General features: G+C 44.8%; 1 protein-coding gene across 13 annotated transcripts in view; it reads left to right on the top strand.

Moving 5' to 3' along the window:
* Nucleotides 1–17187, top strand: part of HMCN1 (hemicentin 1) — a 409401-nt gene that overhangs the window by 172623 nt on the left and 219591 nt on the right. For all 13 annotated transcript variants that reach the window (XR_008305548.1, XR_008305547.1, XR_008305549.1 and 10 more), the window contains 3 exons: nt 2296–2408; nt 3017–3176; nt 4130–4304. Coding sequence is in view for 9 of the 13 variants with exons in the window: in XM_053242914.1 (XP_053098889.1) it covers nt 2296–2408; nt 3017–3176; nt 4130–4304 (448 nt within the window). In the remaining 4 variants the exon portion in view is untranslated. The remainder of the gene's footprint in view (nt 1–2295; nt 2409–3016; nt 3177–4129; nt 4305–17187) is intronic.

The raw sequence follows: 17187 nt of genomic DNA, 5'->3' as shown, positions 1-17187 counted from the left end.
GTTCATTTTGACTGTCACTAGACGATGCCAACTGTCAACTGCCGTGTGCCAACTACACCCCCCCACCTGCAAGGCAGTGGGGTACTGATGTTAATTTTTAGTTATATTGAAATGTTTAGATTCTTTGGTGTTTAATAACTTTTCCTCATAATGAATCCCTATGAGGATTCATTATACGCCTTTGTTTCTTCTGTTCATTTTGACTATTATTGGACAGTGCCAACTGTCAACTGCCATGTGTCAGCTACACCCCCCCACCCCCACACATTGGGGTACTCAGTTTATTTTTAAGGTATTTTTTGAAGTGTTTAGATTCTTTGGTGTCTTCATCACACACCTTCATTTCTTCGGTTCATTTTGACCCCACTGATTTGCAGGTGGGGGTAGGGAATTAGTGGCATCCCATGTTCCAACTACCCCGCAACCCAGAAGCCACTGGGTAGTCAGTTTATATTTTAGGAATTTTTGAAGTGTTTAGACTCTTTGGTGTGTAATGAATCCTTATAGGGATACATTATGAGGAAAGGTTATTAGACACCAAAGAGCCTAAACACTTGAAAAAAATCCTAGAACATAAACTGAGTAGTACCCTACTGGCTTGCGGGTGGGAGTGGGGTGTAGTTGGCACATGACAGTTGACAGTTGGCACTGTTGAAAAGACAGTCAAAATGAATAGAATAAATGAAGGTGTGTAATGAATCCTCATAGGGATTCATTGAGGAAAAGTTATTATACACCAAAGAATCCAAACCCTTGAAAAGTAGTGACCACACATTTTGCTCCATAACGCCACATCTACAAGGGCTAGAGCTTAGCTTTTTTTTTTTTTTTTTTTTTTTAATGAAAGCTGGGAATCTGGGGAAATTAATAGGAGGGATCTGGCTCTCGAATCGATTCAAATCAAATAAGGTGGATTCGATTTGTACCCAAATCTAGCCAATGGACCACAACAGTTATTTATTTTGTTTCCAATGGACCACAGTGGTGATTTGTCTCCAAATCACCCGAATCACCCAGATTTGGGCACAAATTGATTTGTACCCGAATCAATTTGCACATTCCTAAAAATTAATCAAGGGACACATGCTTGAAACTTGCTTGAAAAATTGCTGAAACATACTTTTTCTGTTGTACAAAAGAGGCCTCCTGCAGATTAGTTTTTGTCAATGTTATGATAAACGTACATTTCAATGGTGGGATAATTCTTGAACATGTTTCCCATTGCACTGAGACCAGTAAAGACACAGACAGAGTATGGAGCTATTCACATGACTGTGCTCGTGGGTGGGCAGATGGCAGGGGGGAGGGAAGGCAGAGTTCAACCTACCTTCCCTCAGACAATCATGTGCAGCCCCTGTGGCTTGCAAGCTGCACACCCACACGATCTGCGCTGCCGGGAGCAGCACGTGTAAACAGAGGGCGGGACTTGCTATCCTGGCCTCCACATGTCCCACAAGGCACTGCATGCCGATCATGGTGCCTTGGGGAATTCCCTCATCAGACAGCTTCTCTAGGCATCCATCTCTGTGTCTCCTTGGCTCTGTGGGGCTCTGTGGAGATGAGGAGACACACAAGCCTGAAAGCTGGGTTAAGGAAGCACTTGCTCAGCTCAGGAGCGGGTTTCAGGAATGTGGTTAGGCTGGGCAGGAGCTCTGGGATTGGCACAGATTCTGGTGCTCCACACGAGCAACCTCATTCAGTGGCTAAATGGCACAGAAAATCCCTGGCCGTAACTATTAAATAACAATGTGACAATATTTACAAAGGCTTTGTAGAGGTTGCTGGATGACAGAAATGATGCCTAGCTATATCCCATGGGGAACGAACTTGAATAGCCTCCAGTCAACGCTTATCCCCACTGCCTGTCTGGTCCAGGCTACAGAAAACTATTTACAGCAGGCCTACCACAGCAGCAGCAGCCACTGAAGCAGGACAGTTGCCATCTTGTCCCAGAAGCCCTTGCTGCCACTTGGAGATTCTGTGGGGAAAGATTATGGTACTCTTGCCTCTGTGGCCTGAAGCTGGAGAAGCCTCACCTCTTGAAACTGTCTTGTGCTGCCAGGTTCTTGTTTGGGACTATTTTCTTGGGAATTGCTTAGCCAGCTGCAACTTTAAGAACCATCAGCAGCTTCAGCCAAAAATATGATGATTATATGTAAACTGCTTTGAGAGTCCTTGGCCTGAAAGGTGATATACCAATAAAGTATGATAAAATAAATGACAAGCAGCAGTTTTGTATGTATAGAGCAAGCACGATAGTGCAGTAATTTTGCCGGTATGTTTCTGTGTTTTCAGTTCTACCCATAATTCAACATGGACAACAGATATTCAGTACTATAGAAGGCATCCCAGTTACACTGCCTTGCAAAGCCAGTGGAGTTCCTAAACCATCCATAGTCTGGTCCAAGGTAAGTATCTGCATTCTTTATAATGAAAGATAATTATAGTGAAGCAACAACAGGAATGAATTAAATTCAAACAGATGCATATACTGCCGAAATCTCAAGACCTCTTGCAGTTAGAAGCAAATGGTATCTTTAATCTTTTCTTTTTAGATTTCTTGATCAGTCAAAAGCCAGAACCAAAACCTTCCAAGAGATAAACAGATTTGCCTTCGTTCTTAGCCTCGTGGATTCAAACTGGCCCTCACCAATCTACTATTGCTTTTGTTGATAAATCTACTGACTGAACCAATTAAAGCGTTCAGCCCTAATGGCATTTGTAAGAGGCTAAATGAATACATAGAAGACAGATCTATCAGTGACTACAAGACATAATCGTTTGAAATGTAGTCTCTGTGTACAGAACAAATGGTAGGGATTAACTGGGAATAGATACTGATCATCATGCCCTCTTGTGAATGTCTCTTGGGGGAATTTAACTGTCTGCCCTGGGAAGGCAGAATTCCTGGGGAGACAGAATGCCAAGCAGGCCATTGTTCTGATCCAGCATGATAAATCTTATGAAGTTTTCTCTGAAAAAATTCATCACATGAGTGTTTTCATGTCCTTCACAGAAAGGAGAGGTCATTCCTCCCAGCAATCCAAAGTTTTCTGCAGGATCTGATGGGAGTCTACATATAGTTTCTCCAGGAGGTGAAGAGTCTGGGGAATATATCTGCACTGCAACAAATGCAGCCGGCTATGCAACTCGGAAAGCACAGCTGACTGTGTATGGTAAGTAAAAGTTAGAGCCCTGCCTATATTCATATTTCTAAGTGGACTTCCAAACAATGCTCCTGGGAGGAATGGTAGTGCAGACATCGATTCAGGAAGTACGTCATGATAGAGGTATTCCTATTGTGGGGATTTAGAGATGCCATTGCTGTTTGGGCATAATGCTACTCTGCCTCCAATGCTGTTTCTGCTAGTCCATGTAGTCTAACTGTGATGGGCATGCATGGGGATTGCCTGCCTTTACAAATGGACCAACTGAATAAGTCAGGAGTGTTGGTCACCCACAAAATGCAAAGTGCGGAATCTTCCTTATCGGTTATACTCTGGCATGTCTTAGAAGACCAGAATGTGGGATAGTTGTATGTAAATTGACTGAGATACTTGTTAATTGACACCTGAATATTCTTTCCTAGTGAGAGACAGAATGTTTCAGTGGATAAAATATTAGGCTATCCTAATTGAAATCCAACCTCAGGTTTGAACTCATTAGAGTGGCCTTTGGAATGTCACTGTCCTTGGCCTCAGTCCTCCACTTTCAGTGTTGGGTCACAAGCAGGCGTGGCTCATGAACTCTCCTCGGGGGGGGGGGCGGTGGCGGGCGGCTTCTTTAAGGTAAACAGAGCCTGTGCTCCATGCCGCCCAACAGCCCCTGTGGCGGGGAATCGCCTACGCCACTCACCTGGCCGCTGGCGGGGGCTCGCCTCCGTGGGAGCCAGATGAGTGGCGGAAGCGATTCCCCGCTGTAGGGGCTGCTGGGTGGCATGGAGCACCGGCTATGTTTACTTTAAAGAAGCCGCCTGCCCCCACCCCCCGGAGGCGTGTTCACGAGCCGCGCCTGGTCACAAGTATTTTTGGCAGGAATATTCAGCAGTTGAGGAATGCAAAATGAAATAGCTTTGTGCATACTGAACTTTAATATTGGATGAGCTATGATAATATACATCCTATTTTAGTGAAGCCAAGAGTCTCCAGGCCTGGGGATCAGCAAGGAGATTCACTGGATAACCCATTAGAGATCTCAGTGATAGCAGGGGAAGATGTCACACTTCCCTGTGATGTGAAGAGTTTACCACCCCCTATAATAACCTGGGCTAAAGAAATACAACTTATCTCTCCATTCTCTCCAAGGTAAGTGTTATTCTGTTTGACTTATCTGTTAATTGTTAATGTCCTTCATTAATGTGGATTAAGGCTGATAGCTGCTTGAAAAGATGTACAAATGCCTTGTCTGAAATAATGTATGCTTGGGATTTCGGTCAAAAATTAATAGCTACATTTGCTCATATGTTACTCCTTGTCATTCTTGTCTCACTGCTCCACTTATTAGACTTCCCTTCCCTCCTTTCTCTGGCCTTCTTTGGACGTAATACCAGACCAGAGGTAAATGTGCTAGAGGATGGAGTTCGTGATTGTCCGAATTCGGGAGGCTGCGGTTTCATCATCCAACCGCAGCTCCATTTTCACTTCTAAACCTGAATGTGAATCCTTGGTTTGTAGTGAGTTTTGCTGTTGAAACTTCAGGTTCGAAGTCACCATTGTGTCATCCAAATTCTGCTTCTGCTATAACCTGCGTTTTGTGCACAAGCTCCTCCTGCAGCCATAGAGAAATGCTCATTTCACTATCATACCAGAAATGCATCAGTTCTAGGGTGGCCATGTTTCTCTCTGGCCACCCCTTGGAGCTGGTACGTTTCCCTCTGCCCTCTCCTTACTCCTCCTGCCACTTCTTGGAAACAGGGATGCCATGTCTCTAGGGTTCATGCATTTAAAGGGACAGAACCACATTGGAGAAAGCCTGCTTTTCCCTGTGTGTTTTGTACCTCACGTGTTCCTCAGCAAAAAAAAAAAAAAAGGATAGGAGGACAAGACGGAGACAGCAGGAAGGCCTTCAGCAATTCATCACTGCAGTGCTTGGTGCTAGGGATGTTCATGAACCAAGGTTTGTGCACTGGTTTGGCACCGAACCAGTTTGGACAAGATCTGAATTGGTTTGGCACCACGGGGAGAGGGAGCTTTTTTTTTTTTTTTTTTTTTGCGAACAGGTCCTCACCTGTTCTCTGCTGCTGTATGCAGCTTCCTTCTGTGGCAGTGCTTGTCCCAAGTACCCTTTTGCGGCACAAGCATGCATATGGCATCCATGCATGCGTGGGCACCATTTGCATGGCCAGAAACTTTCTTGCCATGCAAATGTTGCCCGTGCATGCGCAGATGCCATGTGTGTGCTGGTGCTGCACACAGGTACTTGGGACAAGTGCCTCTGCAGCAGGAAGCTGCATGCAGCAGTGGAGAGCAGGTAAGGACCTGTTCACTTATTTAAAGAGTTCCTGCTCCCTGCTCCCATGGTGCCATGGTGCCACATCCCTGCGTTGTGCACAAACACATTAAGTCCTAGTAACATAAATAATGGAATTCATTTCTGACCACACACATCTCAATTGCCCTCAGCTCCCCCATCCTTTCATCATAAGAATCAGGGTTTGCACACAGCTTTATTTTCATGCAGGAGGTTTCCATCCACACCTATGTCCCATCTGTATTCCACGTTGCTTATGTTATGCACTGTAGGGCTTTTTGGTTCAAGAGACTTCACCAATGTACCAGTGTGCCAATGTACCAGTGTACTATCGAACCATAATCCAAGGGATCCTCTGATGTCCGAATGCATCCTTAGGCTATCAAAATCAGGGAGGGTTTGGCCAGTGGATGTGTGAGAAGACACAAGGAATCAGACCAGGGATGTTTTTTGCAAGATTACTTGAGGAAGTAGGAATTAAGAATTACAATGAATGTTGAGTCCTGGCAAGTAAAGACAAATCCTTCTAACCTATCTACAAAGCAAATGATCTATCTAGCATTGATTTCCTTTCCTGGCCCTGAGGCCATCAAGTCCTTTATTAACACTTCAAAGTGGGGTTTTAGGAGGGAAAGGGGAGAGGGGTTAACAATGAGGTTATTTTCCCACATGGCACATATGCCAGGCCTTTGGAGGAATGATACAACAGTGCATATCAGAAATACCAGTGTTACAGATTTGCACTCATTCTTCTTTAAGCTATGACTCTAATACATAAATGTAACTAACGTGGGACTCAGAATTTTACTAATCTAGCTTTTGGAGCCAGGGGTAGCACCCCATGTCCTGCTCCTCTAACCATCTACTTTGAAAATTACCACCAGCCATGCAGTCTCAGTGTTCAACGACAGCTTCGCCATCCATGATTGGCACTGGCATTGCCACGGAAATAATCCAGACTGGGGTTGGAAGCAGGAAAAGTCTGTTCAAAGATGTGGATGGAGGCAGAGATGGGCCTGTTCATGGACCCTGAGCCTCTGACCATGTCCAGTCACAACTGCAGCAGCAGCTCAGGAAAGAGACCATGTTCAACTGGATCTCTAGGCAGATGGCGCAGAGGGGCATGTAAGGCACCAGGGCACAGTGCAAGGAAAGACTGAAGTTTCAGAAGAAGAAATTCAAGGAGGTGATCAGCAGTGTCCTCTCTAATTTTTTTCATCTGTGTGCAGAATGAGTTATGTTCTGGGTGGCAGTATCAAGGCAGTGTGTGTGCTCTTGCATTCAGAATGGGGCCTTCCTGAGAGGGATCTAAAATTAACTGAGCAAACATCAAAAAACGTGTGAGCACATGCACACATGCACGCCTTAGAGGGAACAGTGGTGATCACCCACAACAAGATGTCAGGAATGGAGCCAAGGGCCATGCTGCACTATGGCCAGCTGGCATCAGTGATCCTGGATCAGAGGGATGTAATGCCCAGGAGCATGGCTGGGAATAAACACCCCATTCCACAGAAGAGGCAAAGCCAGATGGCACCTCCAACCAGCATGGCAGGGAGCAGCAGGCTCCTTGCACAGGGAGCTATGTCAACCACTGCCTCATCAGCCACCATCTCCTCTGCCTGTCCAGGTAGTGCCATGTCCATGGTGCAGCATTAAACCATATCACCATTACAGGCTCGGGCCATAGAGATTGCAAGTTGCTCTGGGGTAGCAAGCCAGTTACGCAGGCCTCCCCTCCCTGTGGCATACTGTACATGCGTAAAGCTGCTGCCACTGAAGCTTCCTGGGAAGGCAGAGAACGCTGAGCACCTGTCCCTGTGCAGGTTGTGGATGATCAGAGACAGACACTCCAGTCTGCACTGTACTCTCTAGACTCTGGGGAGGAAGACAAGAAGGCACAGTTTGAGGCCCTTGAACACGTAACACCCACCCAATATGTGGAAAAGAACAGCCAAGGTTCCCTGTTAGAGCAGGAGCATGTGCAGGGTGTCCCACTCCACACAAGCAGTTTTCTGGAGCAAGCATACCAGGACATGCAGGAATCAGAGGAGCTGCTCTCGCATTCCCTGACTGATATGTTCTCCAGGACGGGCAGCAAAATAACGTTTCCAGATTTCCCACCTCCACCTTTGCTCGATGAAGGAGCTGGTGGTTCAGACAACGCTTCAGAAGACAGCCATCTGCAGCAAGAAGATATAACCTGGTGAGTGCACCTATCCTCCTAAGCTGAACAAGTTGCAGGGAGAACAGCTCTTAAGGACAGCGATGTCCAAGCTGCCCCAAGCATTAACAGAATACAATGCACAATCAGTGCACCATCCATCTTGGCCAGAAACTACTCTTGCATTCATTCTACAGTTAGTAACAGTGCAATGATGTGCCATTTGTAGACCTTGATACTACCTTGGGACAGGCCTGGGCACCCTTGGCAGAAGTAGTTGAAATACAGTTCCGATCAGCCCTGGCCTGGCCACAGGTATTTGAACCTGGAGATGATCGTAGTTGTGCTCCAGCTATGTTTGTAGAGCCCAGTTCTTCCGTGCCTCTCCTTAATATGCAGAAAACAGCTTTTAGAGCAGGGATCTTGAGTTTCAGAGTGATAATAAATGTAAAAAGAAATAAATTGAAAAATGATCCCAGCTGCCACTCTAACAAATGGCATCTTTAGGACAGAAGGCACGTGAGGTGGAAAGAGGGAGTAGATGTAAACACTTTCTGCATCTCCTAGAGATTTGTATCTATCTCTTAAGAATGATCTATGGAGGCATTCCTCCAAACACGCTTAGAATGCTGCTTCCAAACCAATTTAAATCAGTTTCAAGCTATGGTTCTTAAGAACAGTCTTCTACTCCTTTTTCAATTCTTCTTCCAGGTTCTTCAGCTTGTGACCCCCCCAGAGGAGCCACTGCCACAGGAGGAAGCACCCACTCATCCTGCAGCTCCAGAAGAAGGGCATGTACCCAAAAGGCCACTCTCCAATGTGGAGCGTGCAGCATAAAAAGGAGCAGGAGGCATGTGGATCATTTGCAGCTTGCAAGAGACCTTATGGCCCAGAATGCAGAGAGTTCACAGGCCCATGCGCACTAGACCACAATGAAGACCAGAGGTGGGGAAATGACAGGAAGATCTTCCAGGCAGTCACCGAGCATGCAGTGCAGGAAGTGGTCAGGGCCATGGAATGCTACAATGGCACAGCAGAGAGGAGATCTGAATGCTACATGGCCTTACTTGAGAGGATGCCTAGCAGTCCCAATCAATTGCGTGATTGGCCGAGCAGGCACCAGCTCATCCTGACCACCAGCAGTAACTGTACCAGCCACAGGTGCTCATGCAGGCACCTTACATGCCGGCACATCTGGGGCCGGCCCAAGGTGGTTGCACTCAAGTGTTGGTGGATAGTTGTTTTCACAAAAATCTTCAAAAATGTTATTGTTGGGCATTTCAGTTTCCATGCAGAAGTTGTTTTCCCCGCAAGAACCCATGTGGCTCTGAATTCTGCAGCAAAGATACATTTTTTTAAAAAAATGTTTTCTATCAGTAAAATGGCCTCCATGTGACCACAGAGGTCTGAACTGGGCCGGAGAAGTCCTGAACTGGACCACCGCCAGCCCTGACTATTTTGTGGGAGGCCAGCGGGGAGGGGGGGCACCAATGGGGCTTGTAAGTACTAAAAGACTCCCCTCCCACCTGCTCTACCCTTAGGGAAGCCCCCCCTGCCCCTTTACTGGTAAGGGGGAACCCTCACTGAAGCCCCATTTACCAGTAGAACTCCAAAGTGGCTCAGTTCAAACTGGGCCTGGTCCAGTTCAACCCCAAAGCTTACAAGCTGGGCCGGTTCGACACCGAGCTCGGCTTGAACTGTGCCAGCTTGCACATCGATTGATGTAATAAATAAATGATTAACTGCAGAGGAAAGCCTTTAGAGTCAGGTGATATATTAAAAAGCAAGCAAGCAAGCAAATAAAATTATCTAACAAATTCCTAGAGGCATTAGGAGGTACAGAAGATTAACCAGGACTCCTTGAAGTATTCTTTGTATGGGGGTTATTCAGATAGTCATTTCAGAACACTCCCTTCTCATCTTTTATCTTTTAAGAGATAGTCCTTGAAAGGTCTATGAACATACCAGCAGCTCTTGTCTATGAGGCTATGGTAGGTCATTTTCATCTAGCTTGTGTGGAACCATGGAATTAGAAAGCTTGACTTCAGGGCTGTAGCGGTCATGAAGAAGAGCTTATATTTCATCTTTCTAATATTTTGGCTTTTTTGAATTCAGATCCCAAAATATAAATGCATTAAATAAATATTATGGTAATTTAATCTGTTTTATATTATTTTTATATTTTAGTTATTTATTGGAATTGTAAACCGCCCTGAGATTTTATGTAGGGTGGTATATAAATGCATTAAATTAAATGAATAAAAATAAATATTCTACAAAGTATTTCCACAGTTTTTGAACGTGAATGTCTATGTTTTGTTATTAAGAAATCTCCAGTGTTTACACTAATGGGTGCAGAATTAACAATATACAAGCATGCCCTTATACAGGCAAATCTCGTTATATGCAGGTTCAACACTCGTGGCTTCATGTATCCACGGTTGAGGAATAGACACCTGACCTTGGCGTACTTGGGGGAGAGGGGACCCTGTGGAATTCATGTATCCATGAGTCGGGGGCCAGGCAAGGATTCCCCTTTTCAAGTAAAAGGCTTGGGTTGGAGGGGGGTGAGGGGAAAGGAGGTGGCGGAGATGGCCTGTGCAGTGATTTGGAGGCAGGCGGGAAGGGAGAAAGAGTCTCCGCTGCTGCCTCTGTCATCCCAGGGACAGTGGAGGCACCAACGGGGACTCCTTCTCCCTCCATGTCTGCCTCCCAAATGCAGGCTAGTCTGCAGCCTATTTTAGGCCTCTGCACATTCATGCACACACAGAGAGAGGCCTGAAATGGGCTGAAAATCACCCTGCGTGGTGATTTGGTAGGCAGGCGGAGAGGGAGAAGCAGTTGCCACCTCCACCGCCGTCACCACCACTGAGGCCACCTCTACTGCCATCTCCACCGCACAGCGGCAGTTTTAAAAGGTACTGTCCTTAAGAGCCCCTGTCACTGCCTCTGCCACCATCCCTGCCATGACCGGGAACCTAACGCCCCCAACCCCCATTGCCCCAATGTATCTATATTCACGGATTCCGTATCTGCTGTTGAAGGGCGGAATGGAAACCCTACAAATATTGAGGTTTCCCTATACTGCACAAAATGTTCAGCCATATGATATGGTAGTTTTAAAAAGGTGTATCTATACACTACAAACCTACACTTGTTTAATCATCATTCCTCCTTTCTAGGAAACTCTGGGAACTGTAGTGGAGCAGAGAATGTTCTCTATCAGAATATTCTCAACAAACTAGTTTCCAAGATTTGGGGCAGGGGAGGAGTATCATAACAGTTACTCTGGTATGAAGCCAATATGAATTTGTTGTGTAGCTATGCCCTTCCTGACATATATTATTGTAAGTCTGCTTGCTTGCATACTTGTTTTTCTGTCTGTCTTTTCATTCCACAAACCTTGGAAATGTATACAATTGTACAAAATATCTTTCTGAAGTGGTATTTTAATATGCTTTTCTGGGCTCTGTATAAAATTAGTATTCTCTGGTCTTCAGCATTTTTAGTGCTAAGTATCCGTTGACTCTTTTTGTTCCAAAATTCTTATTTCTGTTTTCCTAGTCTCATTTGTTGAAATTCATGAGTTTACACACTGGAGGGTTCACATCAGGATTAAGAAATTCTTCCAAATACCATTATGTGTTTCATATTTTGCCATATTGAGTACAATACAGCAGTGTGTATTGTATTGCAAAATACACTTTTGTACAAAGAAGAACATCTAATAGAATTTAATCATGCTGTTTCCATCTCCCTGGCTGCTTTTATTAGTAATGTTTATGTATTAGTAATGCTATGTATGTACCCTATTCTAGTATGTGGTTACAAGAAAAAAAGACGTTTAAGTCTTCCCTAAGAAAACTTCATTTTTTGGATGACTAATATCATTTAATATCAGGATAGCAACAGAAAAGTTCCAACTAGTTTGTACTTACCAGAAATGTTTTGAAGTCACCACAGAGTTATATGTAGTTTAATTATTTCTCCGCCCCACCCCTCCGCATAATTAAGCTGTGAGAAATATGTAATGTTTCTCTTCTGCTTAGAATAATTAGATCTATTTTTAAGATCGTAAATAAAAAGCTATATGCCAGCTTGCTCAAACGCTTAATGAGGGCACCAGGGGACTTTCCACATGTCACCTTGAAATTGCTTTGCTATGTATAGGTTTGCTGTCCGTTCGTATGATCTGGGTTTTGACACTGTCTTGCCTACAGAGCCCTTCTCACAGCCACATCCTGTTTTGGATCTTATCTTGATGTTTCAGGCTTAACACATTGTCTGTGCATCATAAAATAGTAGCTGTTTTTCTGAGTTTTGAGAACAGTTTGCAGGCTTGCTGGGATTACTCAGAAGTAAATGATTTAGTTCAGTGGGCTTCCTCTTAAGTGCATAGGAGTGCAGCTGCAAAAATGTGGCTTGCTTTTAGAGGTGTGTGTGTCTATCGCCAATTTTTTAAAATTATTGTTGTTGTTGGCAAGAGAGCGGAGCAGGAAAAATAGAGGGGAGGAAAAGCCATCAGTTGTCCACCCCATCTTTTTCCTCTCCCTCTGGAAAGTACCCTGTGTGCATATCCAGAGGCAGTGGTTGCTTCCTCTCCTCTCCCTCGCTCCCTCCCCTCAAAGCCTCAGCACCAGAGGAGGTGGTATAAAATCTGATGCGACTAACTCTAACTGACTTCAGAACGTTAGGACTAGCCTTTGGATTTTACACTACTTCTTCCTGGGCAATGTGGGAAGCACCCAGGCCAAGTAGAGGAGCACACGTAACAACTTCTCATTGGGCCTGAGCCTGCAGCCTATCACAATAAATCACGCTGAGCCCCTGCTGGTGGGGCAAGAGAAAAATCAGGTATATGATTCTCCTCAAGTTCTACTAGGCACCCCCCAAAGGGCTTGGTCTAGGAGTAAATGCTTGTGCCAGGATGGAGAATCTGACTTAGGCTTAGAAATGGCTAGTTGCAGTACTGGCACCCTTATATTAAAAATCCCAATACTAGCATGTCAGGGGTCTGGTTCAGATGAACAATGGCTCCTACATGAAGTAATGTTGGGATGTGCCAATCCTGACATAGTTTGTGGATGTGCCAAATTGTTCTCAACGTGTTCTCTAATTGCATGTGTGGCGTGATCATCTGAATTGCCCCTCTACATACATTCCAAAAAACCTGTTTAAACAAGATTTTATATCATGTCTAGAGGGGTGATTTGGATGAGCACACCTCACACATGATTTGGGGATGCTCTGAGAACATGTTGGCACATCTGCCAATGACGTCAGAGTGGATGTGTTCTTGCTGTAGCCCCAACATTATCATGAATAGGCATCATTGTTCATCTGTTGGATTTGCATCTTCTCCCTGACATGTGCAGGGATTTTTTGTTTTGAAGCAAGTGGGATCATCCACATTTTTAGTCCCATATTGTGATGCAATTTAGCTATTATGTGAGTGGAGCACTGCCAAGGAAGTCCAACACAGGTGCGTTGGAGTTCAAAAGCTGAAACTTCTCAAAAATGAGGGGACAGGTAAAAAGGAAGCTGTAAAGGAAAAGTCAAATCACTCCAGAAAGCATAGAACCTATTAAAAACCACAATAATAAAAGCTTAGTTGGAATGTATACTAAGAAGGAGGAAAGGTACCACCAAGTTCAGGAGGATAGCAGCATGGCTAACAAGTAGAGTCAGTGAAGTGATAAAAGGGAAGAAGACTTCCTTCAGAAAATGGAAGTCCTGTCCAAATGAAGAGAACTGAAAGGAACATAAACTCTGGCAAAAGAAATGCAAGGAGACAATAAGAGAGAGAAGCTGAGTGCAAAAAGAGAGTTTGAGAAGCATATAGCTAGAAGTGTCAAGGGGAATAACAAAAACTTCTTTAAATATATCGGAAGCAGAAAACCTGCCAAGGGGGCAGATAGACCCTTAGATGATGTGGGCATGAAAGAGATTATTAAGCAGGATAAGGAGATTGCAGAGAAGCTGAGTGAGTTCTTTGCATCTGTATTCATGGCGGAGGATACTGACCATATTGCTGCTCTAGAACTGAGCTTCTCAGACTTGGAGGCTGAAGAACTAGGCCAATTTGAGGTGAAGAGAAGGATGTCTTGAAAAACTAAAAATTAACAAATCGCCAGTAGGGGTGTGCAGAACTAATTTGAATTAAACTGGTTTTGATTTGAATGGACCCTGTTAAACTGGTTTGAACTCTAACTAGACTGCCATTTTAAAAAAAGGGTGGCTGGTCTGAATTCGAATTTAACCAGGCCCAGTCCATGGACTGGTTCAACCTGATTTGACGGTTTGAGGGGCTGTGCTTGTAAAAGGGATTCCGGTGAGGATTCCCCTTTATAATCAAAGGGGAATCCTGCCTTTAAAAGGCTTCTAAGGGCGGCTGGGGGTGGCGGTGAGAGGGCAACTTACTAGACCTGATGGTTCCTCTATCACCCCCCCAGCAGTGCGGGCCATGAGGCGGGCATGAGTTCTTGCCTCTGCGCATGCGTGGAGGCCATTTGCATGACCTCCACACATGTACAGAGGCCATTTGTGTGACCACACAAATTTGTGTGGTCACACAAATGGCTTCTGTGCATGCATGGAGGCTGGAACCGTGCCACTGCCATGAGGGCGGCTGGGGGTGGCGGTGAGAGGGCAACTTACTAGACCTGATGGCTCCTCTATCACCCCCCCCCCCAGCAGTGCGGGCCATGAGGCAGGCATGAGTTCTTGCCTCTGCGCATGCGTGGAGGCCATTTTTGCATGACCTCCACACATGTACAGAGGCCATTTGTGTGATCACACAAATTTGTGTGGTCACGCAAATGGCTTCTGTGCATGCATGGAGGCTGGAACCGTGCCACTGCCATGAGGGCTGCGCTAGGGCGGGGGCCCGCCGGGGTTTGAAGAGCCACCGCTGGTGCTGGCACTGCTATGGTGCCCTCTCGCCTCCTTTGGCTGCCCTTAGAAGCATTTTAAAGGCAGAATTCCCCTTTGCTTGTAAAGAGGAATCCTCACTGGATTCCCCTTTAGAAGCGTAGCCCATTGGACCGGTTCAGCCCGGTTCAATCGAACACACTGAACCGCTGGTCGGTTTCCCTGAACTGTTTCACAGACTGGTGGTTCAGTTTGAGTTTGGTCCAAATTCGAACTGAATTATAACAAACAGTTCCATGCACACCCCTAATCATGCAGTTCCATGCACATCCCTCCATCTTTCAGTGATCCAGCCAAGATTTCTGAAAGAACCCAGATGCGAAATTGCTGGTCTTCTAGCAGAAATATGTAATTTGTCCCTGCAATCAGGCTCTGTACTAGAGGACTGGAAAGTATCTAATGTAAGCCCGATTTTCAAAAAGGGATCCAGGAGGGATCTGGGAAACTACAGACTGGTTAGCTTAACTTTTGTGCTAGGTAAATTGATGGAAAGCATACCTAAGGACAAAATTGTTAATCATATAGATGAACAGGCCTTGTTGAAGGAGAACCAGCATGGCTTCTGCAAGGGCAAGTCTTGCCTCACTAACCTTTTGGAATTCTTTGAGAGTGTCAACAGGCATGTGGATAAAGGTGATCCAAAAGGGTCTCTCCAAACTGGGTGAGTGGGCAACAAAATGGCAAATGCAGTTCAGTGTAAGCAAGTGTAAAGTAATGCATATTGGGGCAATCAATCATCTTTATTCGGTCCATTGACCAGCAAGACAAAAAAAAATATAGCAAGAACAAATCACAAGACACATTCAGGTAATCCCACAAGATTCACCCTACATCAATATACTCCGGATTCTGCTGGCATATTGGGGCAAAAAAACCCCCCAACTTCACATATACTTTGATGGGGTCTGAGCTGTCAGTGACTGACCAGGAGAGAGATCTAGGTTTCGTAATGGAGAGCTCGTTGAAAGTGTCCTCACAGTGCACGGCAGCTGTGAAAAAGGCTAATTCCATGCTAGGGATTATTAGGAAGGGGATTAAAAATACAAATGCTAATATTATAATGCCCTTATACAAATCTATGGTGCAGCCACTTTTGGGTTACTTTGTACAGTTCTGGTCACCATATCTTAAGAAGGACATTGTAGAACTAGAAAATATGTTCAGGGGCTTGGAGGACCTTTCTTATGAGGCAAGGCTACAGCACCTGGGTCTTTTTAGTTTGGAAAAGAGGTGTTTATGGGGAGATATTTTAGAGGTGTGTACAATTATGCATGGAGGAGAGAGAATGGACGGAGAGAAATTTTTCTCCTTCTCTCACAACACTAGAACCAGAGGTTAGTTAGTTAGTTGTTTATTTATGATCTTAGATCAAACATCAATAGACACAGAATGTACACAGTAAAGAGAGAAAACAAAAACGGAAACAAAATCTAAAATGTTATCAAGTACATAAAATCAGGAACCTTTGACAGTAACCGATTGCTGTGCTCTAGCTTCTCTTAGTTTGGTCAATGTGTAACAGAATTTAGCAACTGCCAGGGATATTGTTGGATCCCTATCTTCTAATAAATGTATAAGAATCGTCTCCACTGAGTGGCTTTTGAGATCTTTCAGGTACTGAGATAAAAATAAACCTCTTTCATCAGAATAAAGTAGACAATGTAACAGTGAATGCATCAATGTTTGGGGAGCAGATCCGCAGGGGCATAGCTTTTAGATGGCGGCGGAGACAGCTGCCTTTTAGAATCATTCTCTGATTTTAAGTTTTTATCGCCATTTAAAATGGCCTCAAAGGCTCCAATTAAAGTTGGGAAATTTAGGACAGACAAAAGGAAGTACTTTTCCACACATCATAGAATTAATCTATGGAATTCTTTGCCATGGGATGTGGTGATGGCCACTAGCTTGGATGGCTTTAAAAGGGGCTTGGTCAAATTCATGAAGGGGCTCGGTCAAATTCATTCTAATAGTTTGATTGCTATAGGCCACCTCCAGGCTCAGAGGCAAGATGCCTTTAAATACCAGTTGCATGGGAGCAACAGCAAGAGAGAGGGCATGCTCTCACCTCGAGTTATCTGTTGGGCCATTGTGTGAAACAGGATGCTGAACTAGATAGGCCTTGGGCCTGATCCAGCAGGGCTGTTCTAAGTCTGTAAGTGGTTACAGCCCAGCAACAGATGTGTCACATGAAGGTATTAATTGCATAGCTTGGCTCTTGTTTCATGCCCCACTCCTGTTTCCTAGCCTTGTCCTGTTTTCCAGCTCTCATTCCTGTCTTGACTTTGTCTATTAGTTGTTTGGCTTGGCTTCATTATTTCCCCTCTCTGTGACTTTGATAATCTTATTCCTCACCTGATTCAGATTATATGGCTCAGCCATTGTGTCAGTCCGAATGTGTAACTGGGAACTGCTGCACAGAAAAATCTAGCCCTGTTTAGCCATGCTTTCTACAGCTATCATTTCAGGACAACTGCCAGCTGTGCAGCTGGGCCAAGTTATCTGTCTTTGTTTTGGCATGATTACAGTTCAGGAGGCTCATTCTGACACAGAGAACCCTTCCTTTTCAAGCATCCTCTTGAATACATATACACTACCAAAACTTTATCTAGTAATACAATGGCCCT

The sequence above is a fragment of the Hemicordylus capensis genome, chromosome 4 (genome assembly GCF_027244095.1).
Source record: "Hemicordylus capensis ecotype Gifberg chromosome 4, rHemCap1.1.pri, whole genome shotgun sequence".
In the NCBI taxonomy this organism is placed as follows: domain Eukaryota; kingdom Metazoa; phylum Chordata; class Lepidosauria; order Squamata; family Cordylidae; genus Hemicordylus; species Hemicordylus capensis.
This window is presented reverse-complemented; position numbering and strand designations above follow the sequence as displayed.